We start from the raw sequence: 19,303 nt of genomic DNA on the forward strand, positions 1-19,303 counted from the left end.
GAACTGGCAGACAACATGTTTGAGGATGTTGCATGGAGCTTCGTAGAGGAGAGGCACCAAGGACGAGAGGTCGGTGCATCTCTGCAGAACGCTCTTTAGAGCCTTTTTACTTTTGATCTGCAGGTCTTCCGAGCTGCCGGCGTCCATGTAGAGTTGGAGCAGTTTAGGCAGCAGCCCTGAGGTGGACACAGCTTTGGCGTGCTCGGGCGTGTGATGCCCAATCTGACCAACGGACCAAGCTATGGCAGCCTTTATGTGCTGTTTGGACTCCTCAGACATACATCTGGCCAACAGCTGCACGCCCTTGGAAACTATTACAGCCATGGCGAGTCTCTCACTGTGAGCAGACACGTATCCCAGCATCATGATGCCCGGCAGCCGGAAGTTTCCACTGCAGTTGGACAGATAATCGACCATTGCTGCCATGCCACCGCAGTTCACGATCACCTGGGAGAGCTCCGGCGTGTGTTTCACCACCTCCCTCATCAAAGTGGAGGTGTTCTTCCTCACATACTCGTCTGGATCTCTGAGGCAGGCGATAGCTGCAGGAAAGATGTTAGCCTCTACCACCATCTCTGCCAAGCACACCGAGTGTTGGCTGATGTGGCTGAGGGCAGAGAACACCTGCCTCTTCAGTTTGGCATCTGGGTTGAGGATCATTTGAGCTAGATGCGGGATGGCACCGGAGTCTACAACCGTCTGGGCCAGCTCGGGTGTGTGTTTGCTGATGTCGCTCAGGGTGGATGCCGCAATGCATTTCAGACCCATTTCAGGCTCCCGCAGACACGCGATCAGCAGCGGGACAGCGCCGGCGTCCACCACACCCTGGCCCAACACTCCATTGTGCCGAGCAACTATGCCCAGAGCCCAGACTGCAGCCTCCTTCACCCCAGGGTCAAAGTCCTCCAGGCAGAGGACCATGGCGTCCACGCCCCCACAGGCCACCACAGCGTAGGCCAGCTCTGGAGAGTGTTTGGCCACTGAACGCAGCACAAATGCCGCCGCTTTCTTATAAAAGCGGGTCTGCGAGGCCACAGAGCAGACCAGCTGGGGGAGGATGTCTTGATTTACCACCGCCTTGGCAAGATTCTCACTGTGGTCGGTCAGGCGGCCCAGAGCCAACGCTGCAGTCTGCTGGATGCTCGGCACGACGTCTAACATCAAGAGGCGCAGCATGGCTATCACGCCGGCGTTGTGGAGGATTTCTATGTTTTGGGATCTGCCGGACAGGTCGGCAACAGACTGCACAAAATGCAGCCTGGATTTTTGATAGTCCTGAAAAGCCTGAACAATCTGTCGCTGACTCATTGTTAATTTTGTGATAAAGCCTGATTTTTAAAAAAAAATCAAAACAATCAAACAAACAAACAAACTCACATGCCTCAACTTAATTTCAAAGTTAGTTTCAAACCTACTCAGTCTTCCTCACCTCCGTCACAATTTATTAAATCACATCACCACTGTTTGCCCCAGTATGTTTTTTTTTTGTTTGTTTATTATTTACTATTTACCTTCGATGGTTTTAGGTCTTGATTTTGGGGGTGTTGTTTAAGATGACCTCAGCACTTCAAAGGAAAGATGACCCCTGTGAGGAAACCTTCCCTATGAAGTTGGTTCAACATAAAGGCATTGGAGTGTGACGTCACATGATGTAATGTTACATGAGTTCTGAGTAGTCCCCACACTGAGGGGAATCACAGTAATCAATGTATATATTGATGATATATTCAAAAACTCAAGCATTGTAAAAAAAAAAAGAAAAAAAAACTCAAACTTTTCATCGAGCTTCAATTTATTTGCCGTGTTTTTCCATCGAGCTTCAATTTATTTGCCGTGTTCATTCAACGCAGGCTTAAAAACAAACAGCATTTTTTTATCTCACACTTTTTCCTAGCTCAGCTGTTGGTCTGAAAGAAGCTGTTTGAAAAAGAAAAAAAAAAACTCTTCAAAAAAAATCAATCTTGATTCTTGAGGTGTAGTGAATCATACAGGACGGAGAGTTCATTTGATTTGACTGCTCTGTGACCTCAGCAGTGATTGTATTTTATTTTTCATACCTTTTTACCCCATACATAAGAGGGCAGAGGTCTGAGTAGTATGAACATCGATTGATAAAGGTTGAGCTTGAGGCTGAGCAGAATTATTCAGGTGAGACATCCCGTGTTTCTAAGAAGGCTTAGAATCGGAGGAATGATTAGGTGGCTTCAGATTATAAGAGTTAAAAAAGGTGGACACTTGATCCGGCAGCTCAGCCAGGACACTTTGAGCCAGGGCGACACTGTTGGCCTGCGGTGGTCACATGGGAAAAGCATGTAAGTGTTTATCAAATACATACAGTATTAAATTAGAAAACAGAAGTGGACACAAAGGGTTTTTAAAGCTTCGATTAAAGACGAGATACAAGTAGGGATGTGACGATGCGCTCGACGCATGATACAATACGAATTGTTTTGTACATTTTGATCACGATCTTTACGAAAATAAATGAGGTCAGGACAAATTACGATCAATGACAATGAGCCATTAACGATTGAAATGGTATATTAAGCAACATGTTTGGACCCAACGTTTTTGGGCACATGCCGCCACCTAGTGTACTATAGTGTGTAGTCTCATGGTATGACCACTGACTTTTTGAGATGTCGCGTTCTACTCCTTACGCCTCGATGTGTGTTTTATTTTTTTACTTCAACCAACACCAACTGTCGCGCGTTAGTATCGATATTTAATCGATTTACAAAATCCAGCGTCACATCCCTACGTACGAGTTTGATCGCTGCTTACCTGGAAATCCCTGAAAGGAACAAACTGGACGATGTCTCTCACAGCCGTGTGTCCGTGAGGGGACCGCAGCAGTTTGTCGTCACTGTCCAGGAACTCCATTGGGCTGAAGTCGGCGTGGCCCACTCCCACAATGATAATGGACATGGGCAAACTGGAGGCCTGTACGATCGCCGTGCGAGTCTGGTCCATGTCTGTGATCACTCCGTCTGTGATGATAAGCAGCACGTAGTACTGCTGCAGTAGGAGAAAAAACATTTATAAAATGGTAATTGTCCCTTTTGATTATTTCCTGACGGACTGGCGACTTGCCGAGGCCTTGTTTTGCTGATAGGCTTGTCTGGCGAAGTAGGCCACATGGTTGATAACTGGAGAGAAGTTGGTGGGACCCCAAAGGGTTACCAGAGGTAGACATGTCCGGTATGCTTGCACCACACCATCTATGCCTTTGAACACACACACACACACACACACAGAGTTAGGCAAAATGAAGCTGCATTACTAATGTAGGTTTAGTGCTTTGAAGAAGATGTGAATATACCTGCACAGAAGGGATTCGCAGAATTGAAAGTGATGGGAAACTCATGTGAAACCTGCACAGGCAGAAGAAAGACCATGAACAGAGGCTTTGAAGATTATACACCAACGAAATATAACAAATCACCAACATTAAAACTCTATATTCTTCATCAGGTTCTAGCCCAGGGGTGTTAAACATGCGGGCCGAGGGCCAAAAACGGCCCGCCCGGGGGCTCAACACGGCCCGTTTAATGAACAAAGAAAGTGAAAGAAAGCACAAACACTGAATGTTAGTGATGTTTGGTCAAATATTTCATTAAATATATATATATTGTTTTAATGTATTTGTACTTATATGCAGGAAAATACAGACTTATTGTTATGTATGGATAATTATGTTATGATTGTATTGATCCGGCCCCCTTGACATATAATTAGTAATATTTTAGTGGTTCAGTGCAGAATTGTATCTTCTTTTTGTTAATGAAAAGCTTTTTATACCTGTCCGTGAGGAGGGATCTTGGCTCCAAAACCAAAGACCGGAAACATTTTGTTACTAAATAAAAATACAGAGTAGATAAAACATGAGCAAAACATACATTTTGAAATTGTAAAACTACATTTAACTTATTAATTATTCACAAAATGGCCTTCAGAAATTAGCATTGTATGTTGTGGCTTTACATGTAGAAGGCATATATTTTCACACTTGCAGGTGAGCTATGTGATGTATCTCAACTAGGAGACGTGTGGAAAAACCTGAGTTTGGTTCCACCTGTCATAGTCCTGGATGACATTTCCCACTGCCCAGATGGCTGCCAGGTATTCATTGTAGCCATCGGGGTTGATGTAGTGCAGGGACTGCGGAAATCTGGGGTCTCCATTAGAGCCGGTGAAGTCGATGGCAATCTGGGCAACAGTAAGTAATGTCAACGAAATAAAACAAGATGTATGCACACACATACATAAATATATATTTATGTATTCATACACACACATTGATACACATACATATGTATATATGAAAAAAAAATACAATATAAAAATACACATATATACACATATACATACATATACAATATCAAAATACACATATATACATACATACACATACATACATATATACATATATATATACACATGTATATAAAGTATATATATATACATATGTATACATAATATATATATATATACATATATATATATATACAGTATATAAAACTCACAAAACTCAGTATATAAAACTTTCAAAACTCACAGTAAAGTTCAGCTGACAACCTCCCATGATATAGTCCAGAAAGGTGAACTCTTTTATAAGCTAGAAACAGTAGGAAAAGAAATTAGTGAACAGCAACGTTACATAATCAGTGACATATTCTCCCACATTACCTGGCAGCGTCTGATGCAAATAACACCAGAGTTCTTATATTTTTTCTTCTTCGACTTTTTGGGGTTGATGCACTCAAATTCAGCCTACGAAACAATTTCCCACAATATTAGCGATTTACCATTGCACAATATTTGTCTGCCAAAATGACATCCAAATGCTTACTGGAGAAACGTGTGTTCCAGCTTGCATCTCGGCCAGTGTTGTTTTAAAGCTTCCAATGAGCTCGTGGGAGCCGCTGAAATGATGATCGAAGCAGTCAACCTGAGGAGTTTTAAAGAAGATTTTAATGTCTGTGTGATTTCTTGGTACACTGCTGCATTGCAATTAGGACATAGTTAATAATGGTATTGATATAAACTTAACAACAACACATGAAGGTTGTTGTTTTAGTGTAATACTATTGCAACTATTGTTATTTTCAAGGTTGTTGTTTTAGTAGGTAATACTATTGCAACTATTGTTATTTTAAATATTGTACAATTAGTATTGTTTTCATTCTTTACATACAGCCTGATTAGATACCATGTGGGACAAGCACAATTACTTATAAATAACAATAAGTCCATGTTTTCCCCTTTGTTTTTCTGCAAATAAGTGTCAGTATATAAGAAAATATTTATATTTATTGAAATATAATTTGACAAAATTTTACCACAAACTTTAAGTAGGCCAGAGTGAACCCCCAAGCGGGCCAGTTTTGGTCTGCATGCCATATGTTTGACACCCCTGGGTTAGGCGGAAAATAATTGAAATAAAGTTATGTTACTGTATACCTTATTTTCAAAAAGAAACATTTGAAAACATAAATCCAAAATAGTATTTCTGAAAGTACAATTTCAATTTGATTTTCTTTTGTTTTGAAACAAAGGGAGGCCAAACAAGAGAACGAGAGAATTTTGTAGTAGCATCAAAAATTATTCATGAACCTACTGTACGTAAGTGCACACCTCACAGTGATTGGTGATGTTAGCTGACATGCACACACAAGCTGCTCATCCAACTGGGCTGCATTCACACTTTCAGAAGATGAAGAGGAGAAAAAAAAGCAAGAAGATCAATTATTAGTACGTGTTAGAATAACAAGGTCGCTGCAGCTGACAAAAGAAATCTAACAGTTAATAAGGCAGTTAGAAGAAACATTCCACATTGAAAATTGCGCATGTACCTTTATGGGATTCTCCACATCTCCTCCACAAAGAGATCTTAACGAAACACGGAAGGGTCTCCATATCGGGTTGAGGTTGTTAGATACAACCTGCACGTTACAACGGGTTACAGTGAAGCGGCAATTTATACGATCATTTCAAATGAAGGCACGGTGGGAAAAACATGCACCTCTGTTCTGTGAGCCAGCTGCCAAACGTTCTCTGTCTGCTTGTAGAACTCCAGGAAGGGATCAGACCACCACAAATACTGACAAATACACCAGTAAAGATGTGGAAAAAATAATTATAGAAATAGAACTTAACATAAGAGCCAACTAAAATGACAAAAACAAACTTAAGCATGAGCCCTGATGCCCTGCTCTACCTTTTTGTCCAGCTTTCGGGCCGACACCTCAAACTCTGCCACTGTGGAGTCTGTGATCTCTTCGGCACAGATCTATTATTGAAGTAAAAAGGGAGATAAAGTTATTTATATTTATTGAAATATTAAGTACATAGTCAGGGTTCAAATTATACACATGGCTTTAAAAACCTATACCTAAATCTATTTATGTATTATTTATTTCTTTATTTATTTCTTGAATGTAGTAAAAACTTATTTTATAGCAATCAATAATATTTTTTATTTTTATTTTTGACTCGTGGCCCACAATTGTCCTAAAATTGAACAGGGGTGCTGGGTCAGGTGCAGATAGATGGAGTGTTGATGTGAAATAAGATAAATGTCATGTAAAAGTCATGCATAAAGAAAAAATTGGGTACATAAAGTTTTCTACGCCATCTATTGGGGAAACTTGGGTACTGCAAGGGAAAGGCAGATGTACAATGATAAAATAAATAAATTATATTAAAAATTTGGCGGGCCAGATTAAAAATCTGAACGGGCTGCATCCGGCCCCCCGGGCCTTAGTTTGCCCATGCCTGGTCTTTGTACACCATTAAGAAAAAAGAGAAATGTCAATTTACTGTGATGGTGCCCCGGCCTGCGGGTCTATTGTTTTTCAGCACCAGTGGTCGAGTCATCCGCCTGTTGGACACAATCTGAACACAACACAAACACCATCGGTGTCACGCAACAATATGGGTAAAAAAGAAGAAGCAAAGACTTATTTTGAGGTTAAACTCACCTGGCCTAGGGTGCATTCAAGTTCCCCCAGAAAATCATCATCACTCAGATCGTAAGTGTTATTATCAATATCATACACGCAAAATTTCAGCTTCTGTACCATCTCAAAATAGTAGTCCAGCACGAACTTTTTGGCGAACTTTGGATTCAAGCAGTTGAGGATCATCTCAGTGCGTGCAAACTGTTTAAAAAAAATGCACACGAAAGGTGAACTTGCAACACGATGTTCATAGCTAGGATTATTTAAAAAATCAACTAATTACACAGCTTTTACTCAATATTCCCAAATTTAAAAAAAAACATAAAATGACAGACCTCAGACCACTGGGAGCCTGTGGTGTTGATGTACAAGGCGCAGAGAGGATCAGACTTAGAGAACACGTCCATATCCATGAGGTTCTCACAGGAGATGGTCAGTTCAACCTTACTGGTTAAGGATGTGAGTCCCGGTACCGTGACTCCACCTGAGGCCATGGCAGCTTAGTAAAATAACATGAAAATACAGTTGAAACAATATTTAAAAAAAACATGACGTAAATGACCAGGATATGCACGAATACGATGAGGACTAAAATCACTAGCTGTCTTTTTTCTGACCACAAAAATATCCACATTATAGATATTGAGGAAAATGTCTTCGAATACTCACACATATTGTGTAAAAGGGTAAATGCAAATGTCTTTCCTGTTTGTTTGTTTGTTTTTAAAAAAGCATCAACCACTTAACCATATTATGTTAACTTTATGTTAACTTTATTTAACATATAACTTATAGCAAACAAGAATAATATTGTATTGTATTATTATTGTATGTACTGTATTATTACACTACGACAGACACGAGTGGGTGTGGCGGTTAAGCAAACACAAACATTGTATACAAATATACCGTTATATATAATATATTGTTGTCTATGAGAAATCACGTACGATAGAGCTCACTTAGACTTTATTTACCTGTTTAGAATTTCCAACCGTCCTTCTGGAGTTGTTTATATACCGTGTTTGTCTGACAACGACAGCTGAGAAGTACAGCCGGGGTCAGGGTGTGAAGTAAAGCCCTCCTCCTCTTTCTGCCTCAGTTTTTTTTTTTTTTTTTTTTTTTTGGCTAAAAGTGCTCTTTTTATGTGTATTTTGTGCGCTTGTGCTGGGATTTAAAAGAGAGAAATAAAAAACAAAACAAAAAAACTTACATCTCAGGAGCAGCACGATTTATGTAATAATGCGGAACTAAAGCGAATGTGGTTTGTTTCTTATCGGCCACCTGTGCTGCACACCAGCTTCCTCTGTGCTGCGTTTAAGAACACTCGTAGAGCGTCTTGTGTTCAATAATGTTACAAAATAGTTTGGTTTATATTTACACTCATTGGTGCTTGAGCAAAAACACACACCTACACACGTGTGTTAAACAATATAAACATCAAGCTAGCTACATTTTTCTAATAACAAAGTGAATATATGTTAAAAAAAATAGTTAATTATTTTGTGTTGTAGTCCGTTTGCAGATATTTTTCTTTACCCAAGACAATTGAACGCACTCTTTGGTCCTGCTAATAACTGACCTAATGTTGCAGCGTCCATTCGTATGATTTAATGGCTTCTAGGTTGTTATTTCGGTTTGTGAGCAGGACTTTATCTTCAGTGCCCGGTTCCACAGTGACAGCAATCCGGAGAACACGATGGCTAAACTTGACCACGTCCAGGAAGGCAGCTATTCAGGTTTACTATGTGATTGTATTGTTGTTTATCTGCGGCTGTTGTTATGTACTGTACCTGGCTGTACTGGTATTTACAATAACCATGAATTTGACATAATTTCATGCATAATATTATTTGTATACTTATTAATGATATAAACAATATCATACTACTTGTATTTTTGGTGTTTACATGCATTAGCCAGTTAGAGCAAATTTGGTGTCAGCATTGTCTTAATAAATAAATAAAAATCTGAAACTGTTCAACTTGACATTACCTACAAACAGGATGGGAGAGTAGGACTTCTCCTGGGATTCTCTGCATTTTCCTGTCTAGGATATGAGGCTTATCAGCAGCTGAAGAGTTCATCTGTGCTCCATGCTGCTGGAAATGGTAATGTATTTTAAGTTAAATAAATATATACACACTGACATACAGACAAACAAACATACATACACATTTCACACCACTACATTGAGTGTCACAGAAATGAGCATCAGCCTGATCGTCTTGCCACTAGGCCATATTGGCAAACAGTGAACGGGGGAATTGTGTCGTGCATTTGTTCAGAGGAGGTGATGGAGCAGGCTGACTACCTGTACAGTTGCGCAGAGACACAGAAGCTTTATCAGCTGTTGCTGCAGCACAAAGACAGGTGAGGACGCTGTCACAACTTTCTGCCACCAGGTGGCACCAAACTAAAACATGTCTAACATGCTGTACATTGAGAAGTGGAAATTCTCAATTGCTTGCTCGGACGTGAATTATATCTAAATATGCACATGCATATTCTGCAGCAATGAGGCAGAGTTCCTGTGGAGACTGGCCCGGGCTTCCCGTGACCTTTCCCTCCTGCCTGACATGGACCCACAGCAGAAAAAAAAGCTGGTGTTCGAGGCCTTGGAATATGCCAAGAGAGCTTTGGAGAGGGATGACAAGTGCTTTGCAGCACACAAGGTATGATTTCTTTGTATCTGTTAATATATTAATCACACATAACTGATAGGCTCTTCCAGCTGTATCTATATCTAAAGGTGTCATATCCTGCGAAACTAAAACAAAAATCTGATTAAATGTAATTAAAGTCTGTTGTTTAAAAACACATTTGTTTCTTTACGGCTGCTGGCACAGTGGTACGCAGTGTGTCTGAGTGATGTGGGCGATTACGAGGGGACCAAGGTTAAAATAGGAAACTCGTACATCATCAGGGAACATTTAGAGGTGAGGAGGTACTCAGGCTTACATTTTTGTTTTTTTTATGTTGACCATTTTCTCTGAAATAAAATGTGTTTCCTTTTTCTAGAAAGCCATTGAACTCAATCCTAAAGATGCCACGTCCATACACATCTTGGGATACTGGTGAGGCTATTTAAAATTTTAAGGATTTAGAGACTGATGCCTCTTGTGGTTTATACATGTACTGTACATACTTTTTCACACTATTTAACGTTGTCAATTACCGTCAAGGCTCAAACTGCAAATGAGCTGAAATAACACTTTAAATCAGATAGCTTGCTAAAGTTGGGAGGGAGCAGGTGATTGAGAGACTGACTGCCACCTGGGGGCAGGCGTTAGAACTGTGAGGCGGTGACCATCTGCCTTCAATCGCATGGTCACACCTGCATCAGGGAAAAATCCCGCAAAAGATTAGGTGGTCCTTTAAACCTGTCAGTAAAGCAGCACTTGGACCTGTCAAGTTTGACAAGTGTAACAGGACCAATGGAGCCCAAATAGAAGTCTGACTTTTATTAGTCGACCGGCAGCACTAGTATGAATGTATTTGCAGCCAGAAAGTAAATGTTGAAATTGTAAATTTGTACCTGTGGTTAGGAGTGGGTTTAATATTATTTTTAATATTGGTATGGTTTATTACTTTTTCACGAAATTCTGGTCCCTTCTACAGGTGCTTCAGTTTTGCCGCCCTGCCGTGGTATCAACGCAAAGTGGCAGCTGCCATTTTCTCATCACCGCCTCAGTCTACTTACAAAGAGGTGAGACTTCCTCCACGCTACGTCACTGCTCACCTTTGACTGCCTTTGACAACGAATCACGTCTGTTCATCTTCTGCAGGCTCTGGACTTTTTCCTGAAAGCTGAAGAAGGTGAAATTGCTGTTTCCCGATTAAAGCAAGTGTACTTTGTAAAATCTTAAAAACTCGCCAGCTTGTATGTTGAATTCTCCTCAGTGGATCCAAACTTCTACAGCAAAAATCTGCTCATGCTCGGGAGGACCTACCTGGCCATGAACGACAAGCAAATGGCGCAGTTCTGGTTGACCAAAGCTAAAGATTATCCTGCTCACACGCTAGAAGATAAAGAGGTGATTGCTGTGATGCCATTTGGTAAAAAAAAAAGATTAAAAACAAATTAAAGAATATGAACCCAGATGCTTTACATTTCATATCCTCCTCTGCAGGTCCATAGAGAAGCAGTGGAGCTCCTCAAGAAGCTGGGATGAAGCTGTGGTGCATTTTGTCACTGTGGATTTAACAACTGTACAGGAATTCACGTTGAGCGTGCTAGTATAAAATGATATTATATTTAAAGAGGTTTACAGGCGTTTGAAGCACAAGTTGTTCGCTGCTCCTGTTGAGTTGAAATGAAATATTTAAATCCATTCCTGGCCATGACAATTTGAGGACCTCCTGTGTCGTTTTGAATAAACAAACGAATACAAATCTGGTCAATAATGTATCGTCAATCTTTTTTTGCAAAAAGAAAAATGTTGTACAGTATATGTTGCATTTAAGACAAAAACGCACACATGGCTAACAGAGCAACTGATGGTTTCAAAGGTATAATAATAAGGCTATAGCATCAAATACATTTCTATTGTAGCATAATGTTTTTCACAATTTGCTAAGTAGAATTATATAGCAAAAGTGGTGTGCAGTGCTTAATGGGACTTTAAAAGAAAATCTATTGACAATTTCTTAGCCATTGAAAACACTAGAGGTCATCATGAAGACAAGATATGACATCACATTAATAAAAAGACAGAAACAACAGTTGTCAGTGAGGCTGCCAAGAGGCCAGCAGCATATTAATGGAAGAATAGGACAGAGGAACGCTGTGTCCACTACAGTGGACACAGTGGAGTACACAGACAATGCCATTTTGAGCTCAAATTTTGCCCTGGGATGTGGACATTGACTTTGAAAATGTAAACTTCTACAGCGCCACCTCGTGGCTGGGTTTGCACAGCAACTTTTTGAATGTTTCTTTGCCTAAGAATATTCACACTTTAGTTGAATTAGCATTAGCTGTACAACTGTACCGACGTCCAAAATCTATGCAATTCAGCAATGTACTGAATCCTTCCCACCGATATGTAGGTTGTACTGAAATAACCCGCAGTGGGGATCTTCACGGTGACGTCAACATGCTGACTTCATCTGTTTGAACATCCTAAAATATAAAAGTTTCATGTCAGCATTGTAGGACCCAATTTAAAGGCTCTTTGTTTCTACTCTACTTCGAGAAACTCAAAGGTTCCGAAGGGCAGTCATTTTCCCTTAGAAAAGAACAAAATCGATTTTCACACCATTCGTGTGACATTCGATTGAATTTTCAAAGGCATATGTGACGATATCTTGCGGCACGCTAGTGGGCGATAGCGCATCCCGGCAAGTAATTCGGCAAGTCAACACAGAAACAGAGCGGGCACACGAGGTGGGTTTATTCACGTATTTATTTGTATCTCATAAATCCATCTCTTTTCATTTAAAATGAATGAAAGCAGATTAAAAATGAATCTTCTATACATGTCCTCTCCAGTAAAAGGGCCATTCTGTACAGTGTGGTGGTGTTTACAGTGTGTATCTACACGCGATATGTTACACTCATGGGTGCGTTTCAGACTGCCAAAACCGCAGTGGGGCACAGTTAAAGGTTACCTGCTGCACAATCACTCACTGTCCTGATATATAAAGCGTCATCCATCATCTGAACCGGCCGGCTGAGCTCATCCTGTCCAGGTGAGGCGTGGCTGCGGCCACAGCAAACCTGAAACTTCCCATCTATTCCTGACAGGGACAAAGGCATCGCACATTTCCCACGGATGGAGCAGCGGCTGAGTTGAGATAAGAGACATTTTACTATTTGATTCATTTGTTAAATTTTTTTTTTTTTTTTTTTTAAATACAAGGACTACGCACAAACAAAGGTGTATTACAGGTTTCTGCTTTAAAGGAAGCACACTGTGAAAGTTGGTTTGGAGTTTTCTTAAAGGTCAGGCCCTCCTGCTACAGTGAACGCTCCTTCATTGGTGCTCCTCGCTCTACGACACCGTTATACACTTGACCGAGAATGTTACTAACCTTGAGCATTGACCACACGGCGCTCCAAAGGTAACCCCCGCTTCTGTACTTAGTGTTTCTACTTGATGTTTTTTTTGTGTGGTTATCCCGCAGTCAGCACCGGATCAGTTACTTAGAAATGGACGGAGGGAGAGGTGACCTTCGCCGTACGAGGTGACCTCTGCTTAAGCACTAAAGGCCGGTAATGCAGAGCACGACTGTTGTAGTGTCTCACATATACACACACACACACACACACACACATGCAGGCTCGGCATCAGCGCTGCAACGATGACATTCGGAACAACCTGTTACGTCGCTGTGACGTTCTCGTGAAATATGCCAGGGGTGGAGTTCAGATCACGGCCGAATCGGTTCTGACAGCAGCACCGAGCAACGTCAAAGCTCTTATTTAAACACGGGGATGTCAAACATACGGCCCGCGGGCCAAAATTAGTCCGCTGAATTTATGAATTTAAAAAAAAAAAGTGATGTTTTGTCAAATGATATTTCATTAAATGTAATTATTTTCTAAAACGTGAACCAATTTGCATAAAAACAAAGGGGAAAAACATGGACTTATGATTGCACTGGTCACTTGACGTCTAGTCAGGCTGTAGTGGACCAAAATGAGTTTGACACCTCTGATTTAAACCGTTCTGTGACTGCATTTGGCGAGCGTACGGCGCCGCCGGTTCGCATGTTGTCGAATGAGTGCTGCGATGTTCCCCGTTCTATAAATCACAGTGACTCCACAGACGGGACTTCAGACTAGACAGCTACAGAATTCAAAGAAATCGACAGAGATTCAGCCAAGTTCGAAGCACAATTAACCAGTGAGCCGCCCCAATCTGGTGTTTGGTATTTCTTCTTTTTATTTTTGTATGAGAACTCTCCAAACTGCAGCGCATTCAGTTGCAACTCTCCAACTGAATGGACGTTTGATTCACCAAAGCAGAAAACAGCAGCTGAAGTGGAATACATGTCTTCCTATTTTTTTTTTTTTATGTAGTGTTCGTCCAGTAGCTTAAAAAAAACCCAAAACAAACAAACATGGTCTTAATCAAATAGGGTCAATCTTCTTTTTTTTTGTTGCTTCATCTGTGTTTCCCCTTTTTTTTTTTTGCCTTTTAGGTCAAAGTTGCTCATTTAGATTTAGAATGATCCAGGCTATTTGTGTCTCTGGTGTGTAATGCTCTTTTTACTCATCTTCTGAGGCAGCCATGCAAGCACGCAAATAAACATTATCACTATGGGTCCAGAGAGAGGAGGAGTAGGGGGGAAAAAAAGAAGAAGAAAATCAGGCACTGGACCCCAATACTACTCTTACCATTTAAAAGCTCTATAGAACTAGAGCTCTAAAAGTAGAATGTGCTTCTACCGTAAAATCCTCTCGAAAATGCTTTCAGTCTGTTTTTAAAAAGCCAGTCAGCAGTAGGGGAGGAAATTAAAAAATACCCATGATACATCTGTTTTTAAACAGACAAACAAAAATGCTATAAATCTTGCATATTTCATGACGGTATATTATATTTATATATATTATATAAGGGCTGGGGAACGGCTGCAGCAGAAAAAACAACGCTGCAAATTAAGATTTGGTTTAAAATGAAAAAATAGCTTATATACATTGGTGGTTTTTCTTGTGCAATTTCTTTTTTGTAGTTTTACTTGAACGGATCAACAGTGAAGGGGGAGGGAGAAGGAAAAAAAAAAATCAGGGAGGAAGAAAGAAACAAAGACTCCTCCCTCTATTCTTGGCCAAATCCTTCTGTTTCTTCTATGGCAAACAGCAGCTTCTCCTTCAGCTGTTCAAAGCTTTTGTAGGGAGGCAGGTCGAGGCGATTAAAACTGAAAGGAGGAGCGGGGACGACAAGTCAAAGATATCAGAAGCTGTTCTGGAGATAAAACGGTCTATATATTTTCAATTTTTCAATTTAAATTTGAAATAAATCATGATAAAAAAAATAATTAGTCACAATCAAGAATAAACATCAACCTTGTTCGTACCAAGGAGCGGTCGACTGCTATCAGCTGTTACTGCGGACCAGTAATTCTGCACCATTGTTGAAAGACTTTTAAAAATTACATTTTTAAAATAAAAATTTTTTTTAGTCTTTATTCTGTTAGTATTAGAGTCTGTTTATTTTGCCAGATTATCTTTTAATGGAAAAAGTAAAGGGATATGATTATTTTTGAATGAAGTAAGTAACAGTTTATTGCTGGAAACAGAAAGGCAAACAACAGCAGGTAGATGAGTGTTTCATGTGTTTTACATTTGTGACTAATATCTAACAAATATCTTCGAATATTGTTTCAATTTACATTTTTTTGGCAAAAGTTCTAAAATCTGATTTTATCTAGTTTTTTAAATTTTTTAGGCAAAAGTTCTAAAATCTGATTTTATCAGTTCGGCTTACGGAAATGGACTTTGTTCAATTTTAGCCAGGATAATATGTTAATTAAAGTCCTATTTTATTTAGACTCAAACAAAACATTTTTATTCTCTGATTATAGTTCCTGAATTTGTTAAAACCTGTATCCAGAAACATCTTTTTTTGTTTCTTATTAAATAAAAATAAATGAAATAATTCTATTATTGACAAAAGTCAATTTTCATATCAATAGTAACTTTGTAAAAACTCACCAGGTGTGGCTCCGAGGAAGCCAGGTGTCCTTCCCCACTTTCTCGATGCAGAACTTCTGTGGCCCGTTGCTTCCTGCGGAGAAGATTGTGAAAAATGTCATAACAAAAAAACAACACACACAAGCAGATAATCGACGTCCAAATTCAACCGTCCTGCGGCGCAGCCCTTCAGCTCTTGGCTACTTGATGCTCTCTAGGCAGCTGTGCTGTGTCAGCAGGATAATTGTGAAGCTCTCCGGTCATAAGAGCAGTGGAGAGAACGTGACATGTTTCCATTTAAATGATTAAGCTGGGATTTCCACAACCACGACCTCAAATTATTTACTGCCATATGAAACATTTTTCAGAATAATGGGGAGAGAAAAAAAAAAAACAGGAGAGGATTATGAGTCAAAGCCATCTGTCACCTGTCAAACCCGGAGCAGAGTCTGTTTTGGCTGCAGTGGAACTGACACGCTAAATTCAAACAGAAGTTGGGCGCAGACTCGGTCAAGTACATCAGAGCTGGTTTCACCGCACGACGGGCGAAAGATTCTAACCATATGGACCGGAGCTGCCAAGAACATTTTCAGGATGAGGAGGATGATTACGAGTAACAGTTCAAGTCACTGTAGCTCAGTGGGACTGAGCATGAGTTGGACTGCTGAAAACCAGACTCAAGGCTCAACTGCTTGTACTTTTTCATAGAAATTAATATGAAAGTGAGGTTATCGTGATATGGTCGTACAGGTTGCTAGTGCCATAACACAGCCTTGGAAATGTCACTAGTCCATTTTAAATCTTTTTTCCGGACACCATTCATTCAGCTGATATAAACGTGCTATCACATCAGCTTAGTTTCCACTGATTGTCAACAAGACTGTGTGACCCTGAGATAAAATTGTCCTATTTATAGTCAGGATGACTCGACTCAATACTCAGGATCGGTACTAGTCCCATATCGGTGAAAACTTAAGGACCAAACACTGAAAAAAACAACTAAAGACAATCCTAGCCGATACCTAAGTCCAAATGCTCAACTTTGGACTTTGGATAAACTGATAAACATTTATATTAGGCACATGCAGTGACTGATTACACGGTAAACTGATAAACATTTATATAAGGCACATGCAGTGACTGATTACACGGTCATTTTTCCTCGTCACTGACCCATAAGTTCGGCGAAGCCGCCCAGAGGAAGTCGGCACGTTCCAGTGACAAACTGCATGAGCCGCAGTCTCACTTCGTTGTCCACTTCTTTTACCAGCTGCAAAGGATGAGACGGAAAAGGCGCGTAAAAGTGATTCTCAAGAACTGAACACATACAGTGTCTGTATTTGTGTGCGCGCGCGCGTGTGTGTGTGTTGTCGATGAGACTTTACCTGCCAGAACCAAATGATCTGTTTGCTGTTCCTGGTGTAGTGTCGATACACTGTGTTCCTCTGCCAGTCCTGAAGATCGACCTCCTGCATGCCACACAGCATCACCTGGATCACACAAACAGAGAGGGGCCAAAGTGAATTTCACACATCTTCGGCACACGTGTACAACAATGAAATACAAAAACAACCAGTTCACAGTTCAGGAAGCATCTCATATTGATTGGCCAGTATTGATAAACAGATCAATCAGTTTTAGTGGCATAGGAATTATAGGACACTTAAAACTGAATTTAATAAAAAAATTGTGGAGTAAAATCAGAGATATTGTTTCTGAGGTTAAACCTAGGATTTCATAAAAATTTAGTCAAATCATTCTGGGCTTGAATGATGTTTTTGTATATGCCAAAAGTTGGTTGAGTCCATGGATCGTAAATGTGAAGTTCTCAGAACAGGGATTATACAACATCCTGACTTTTATTACAGACAAGGGAATCATTTATTATGGGTTTAAATAACCATAGCAGTTGTGAAAACCTTATGCTACTTATGTCGGTTTACAATGATACACCAGGAAGGGCACGAAAACACAGGAGTAAATGTGATTGAAGAGCTGAAAACTGACATCTGACGAGACTGGACCTTCTTGCAAGATTTGGTTTTATATGTATTTTTGGGGCCAACTGGAGTTCATGTGTCACGGTCACAAACCTGTCTGTTTACATTTTCTACATGTCTCTCATCTGTCAGTTACCGCCACAACATCTGCTTTATCCATGCACTGTTGTTGTGTTCTCATAGGTCCATGTTTTTCTTTAACTAATATTGACAAAAACCTATGGAGGTCAGTGTGTAGGAGTTAGACTAACTATGAAGATCAAAAGGTTAAAAAAAAAAAAAGCACATCTCACCTCCAGCTCCTTTTCGTCAAAGTACTGCAGCCACTGCAGTGGAACCACCTCGTTGAAACCATCAAGAAAAGCTTTGGTCTGACCTTCAACCCCTCGGGAGAACCTCCACTCTGCCATTAGGCTGCGCCAAAAAAAAAAAAAAAAAAAAAGAATTTAAACAATGGTTTTGCAAATTCAGAAAAGAGAGACAACAACGTATACTCCATTATCGAGTACAAATCTACATATTGCCAATTGAAAAATTGAGCCATACATGTTCTAATAAAGGAGCATTGGCTTTTTGAAAGTGAGGTCCTCCGTTTATTACCTCCCACTTTTGCCGCTTGCAACAACGTATGATTTAATATATATAATATATATATAAAAAAAAAAACCATCACAATAAATATGACATAGAAGTGTCTTCACTAAACCTGATATATTCCTCCTTGTTTTCCTCGGTGACCAGGACATTAGCGCCATCTGGTTTGAGGTCATGTGAGGTGATCTTTCCCAGGATTTCCATGTCCACTGAGAAATACATCTCCAGATTGCACTCTTCGATGTTGTTGTCCCTGAGGAGATACGCAATCAAGCAGTTGTCACCAAATGACGATGTGCCTAAAATATATCGTCTCTTTTCTCTTACTAAGCAGCTAGAGTTGATTATATCGGCAGGAGTATATATCAGAGGAGGGGGATATACGTATGCCTTATCTAGCAAAAAAAAGGAATAACAAGAAAAATAAAAATTAAAGAGTGACTCGACTCTTGATTGACCTCTAGTACTTTTCTGCCTTTTTCCATACATACAGTGATTAATGGAAGTTTTGTGGTCAGGGTTTATTTAGTTATATTATTAAATAAGCAAGATTAGCTTTTAATGTCAAATTTACAAAGTTGCGCTCTCACACCGACGCATACAGGACGTACGAAGCACGTCTGTTAACACCTTTTATTTCCAGTTAAGTGTTTTCTCACTCATAGCCAATCAAGCCCTGAGGGCAGATACTGTTATCTACACCAGGGAAAATATTGACTTTTGATTCTGGGTTTTTAACAGTTCGTGCAAAGTTGAGGTCGCGTTAATAAACATCAAGCCGTGTTTGTACTATAGAAAATTACTTCTAGATAAGAGAGTATCTGCTCATTCGGCGTGAAAGACACGGGCAACAACTTACAGGAGAACAGTTTTAAACACAAGATAGACTGAAAGTTAAAAAAAAAAATTAGAATGACGCTCCAGAACAAGTACCTGATCCATATAAGGGAGTTGTAGAACTCTGGGTCAATAGACTCCAGATCTTTGAGGATGAGCTTCTTGTTCAACATGCGTTTGTAGAAAGGCAGGGAGAAGCCTGTGTCAATGAACTTGCCGTGGAACAGTGCCTGCATGATCAGAAATGAGAGGAGAATGTATAGTTTTGC

General features: G+C 40.0%; 4 protein-coding genes and 1 pseudogene across 8 annotated transcripts in view; 1 reads left to right on the top strand and 4 right to left on the bottom strand.

Annotated features, from left to right (window-relative positions):
* The window catches only part of LOC103377052 (sperm-associated antigen 6 pseudogene), a 2,272-nt pseudogene extending 486 nt beyond the window's left edge, over positions 1 to 1,786 (bottom strand).
* Positions 1 to 19,303, bottom strand: part of mkxa (mohawk homeobox a) — a 1,121,182-nt gene that overhangs the window by 43,439 nt on the left and 1,058,440 nt on the right. The window lies entirely within an intron of this gene.
* On the bottom strand, positions 1,838 to 8,071 carry LOC103377054 (copine-3-like). Its single transcript, XM_008307684.3, has 16 exons — positions 7,940 to 8,071; positions 7,298 to 7,461; positions 6,984 to 7,163; positions 6,823 to 6,897; positions 6,221 to 6,292; positions 6,026 to 6,103; positions 5,856 to 5,945; positions 4,853 to 4,951; positions 4,690 to 4,773; positions 4,559 to 4,618; positions 4,076 to 4,209; positions 3,802 to 3,856; positions 3,323 to 3,374; positions 3,094 to 3,227; positions 2,785 to 3,018; positions 1,838 to 2,286 (listed from the first exon to the last, which is right to left on the bottom strand). Exons 2-16 carry the CDS (start codon positions 7,454 to 7,456, stop codon positions 2,167 to 2,169), a joined length of 1,626 nt encoding a protein of 541 aa, XP_008305906.1. The 5' UTR covers positions 7,457 to 7,461; positions 7,940 to 8,071; the 3' UTR covers positions 1,838 to 2,166.
* rmdn1 (regulator of microtubule dynamics 1) lies at positions 8,301 to 11,366 on the top strand. The gene is made up of 10 exons (XM_008307686.3): positions 8,301 to 8,701; positions 8,968 to 9,073; positions 9,251 to 9,335; positions 9,478 to 9,637; positions 9,812 to 9,901; positions 9,984 to 10,039; positions 10,584 to 10,671; positions 10,751 to 10,781; positions 10,866 to 10,999; positions 11,096 to 11,366. Exons 1-10 carry the CDS (start codon positions 8,576 to 8,578, stop codon positions 11,135 to 11,137), a joined length of 918 nt encoding a protein of 305 aa, XP_008305908.1. The 5' UTR covers positions 8,301 to 8,575; the 3' UTR covers positions 11,138 to 11,366.
* Positions 12,798 to 19,303, bottom strand: part of wwp1 (WW domain containing E3 ubiquitin protein ligase 1) — an 18,565-nt gene continuing 12,059 nt past the window's right edge. For all 4 annotated transcript variants that reach the window (XM_008307688.3, XM_025054727.1, XM_025054726.1 and 1 more), the window contains 7 exons: positions 19,131 to 19,264; positions 18,310 to 18,450; positions 17,897 to 18,017; positions 16,989 to 17,093; positions 16,777 to 16,873; positions 15,625 to 15,697; positions 12,798 to 14,828 (listed from right to left, as the gene is read on the bottom strand). In XM_008307688.3, the coding sequence (XP_008305910.1) occupies positions 14,729 to 14,828; positions 15,625 to 15,697; positions 16,777 to 16,873; positions 16,989 to 17,093; positions 17,897 to 18,017; positions 18,310 to 18,450; positions 19,131 to 19,264 (771 nt within the window). In that variant the 3' untranslated portion in view covers positions 12,798 to 14,728. The remainder of the gene's footprint in view (positions 14,829 to 15,624; positions 15,698 to 16,776; positions 16,874 to 16,988; positions 17,094 to 17,896; positions 18,018 to 18,309; positions 18,451 to 19,130; positions 19,265 to 19,303) is intronic.

The sequence above is a fragment of the Cynoglossus semilaevis genome, chromosome 3 (assembly GCF_000523025.1).
Source record: "Cynoglossus semilaevis isolate Cse_v1.0 chromosome 3, Cse_v1.0, whole genome shotgun sequence".
Lineage (NCBI taxonomy): Eukaryota > Metazoa > Chordata > Actinopteri > Pleuronectiformes > Cynoglossidae > Cynoglossus > Cynoglossus semilaevis.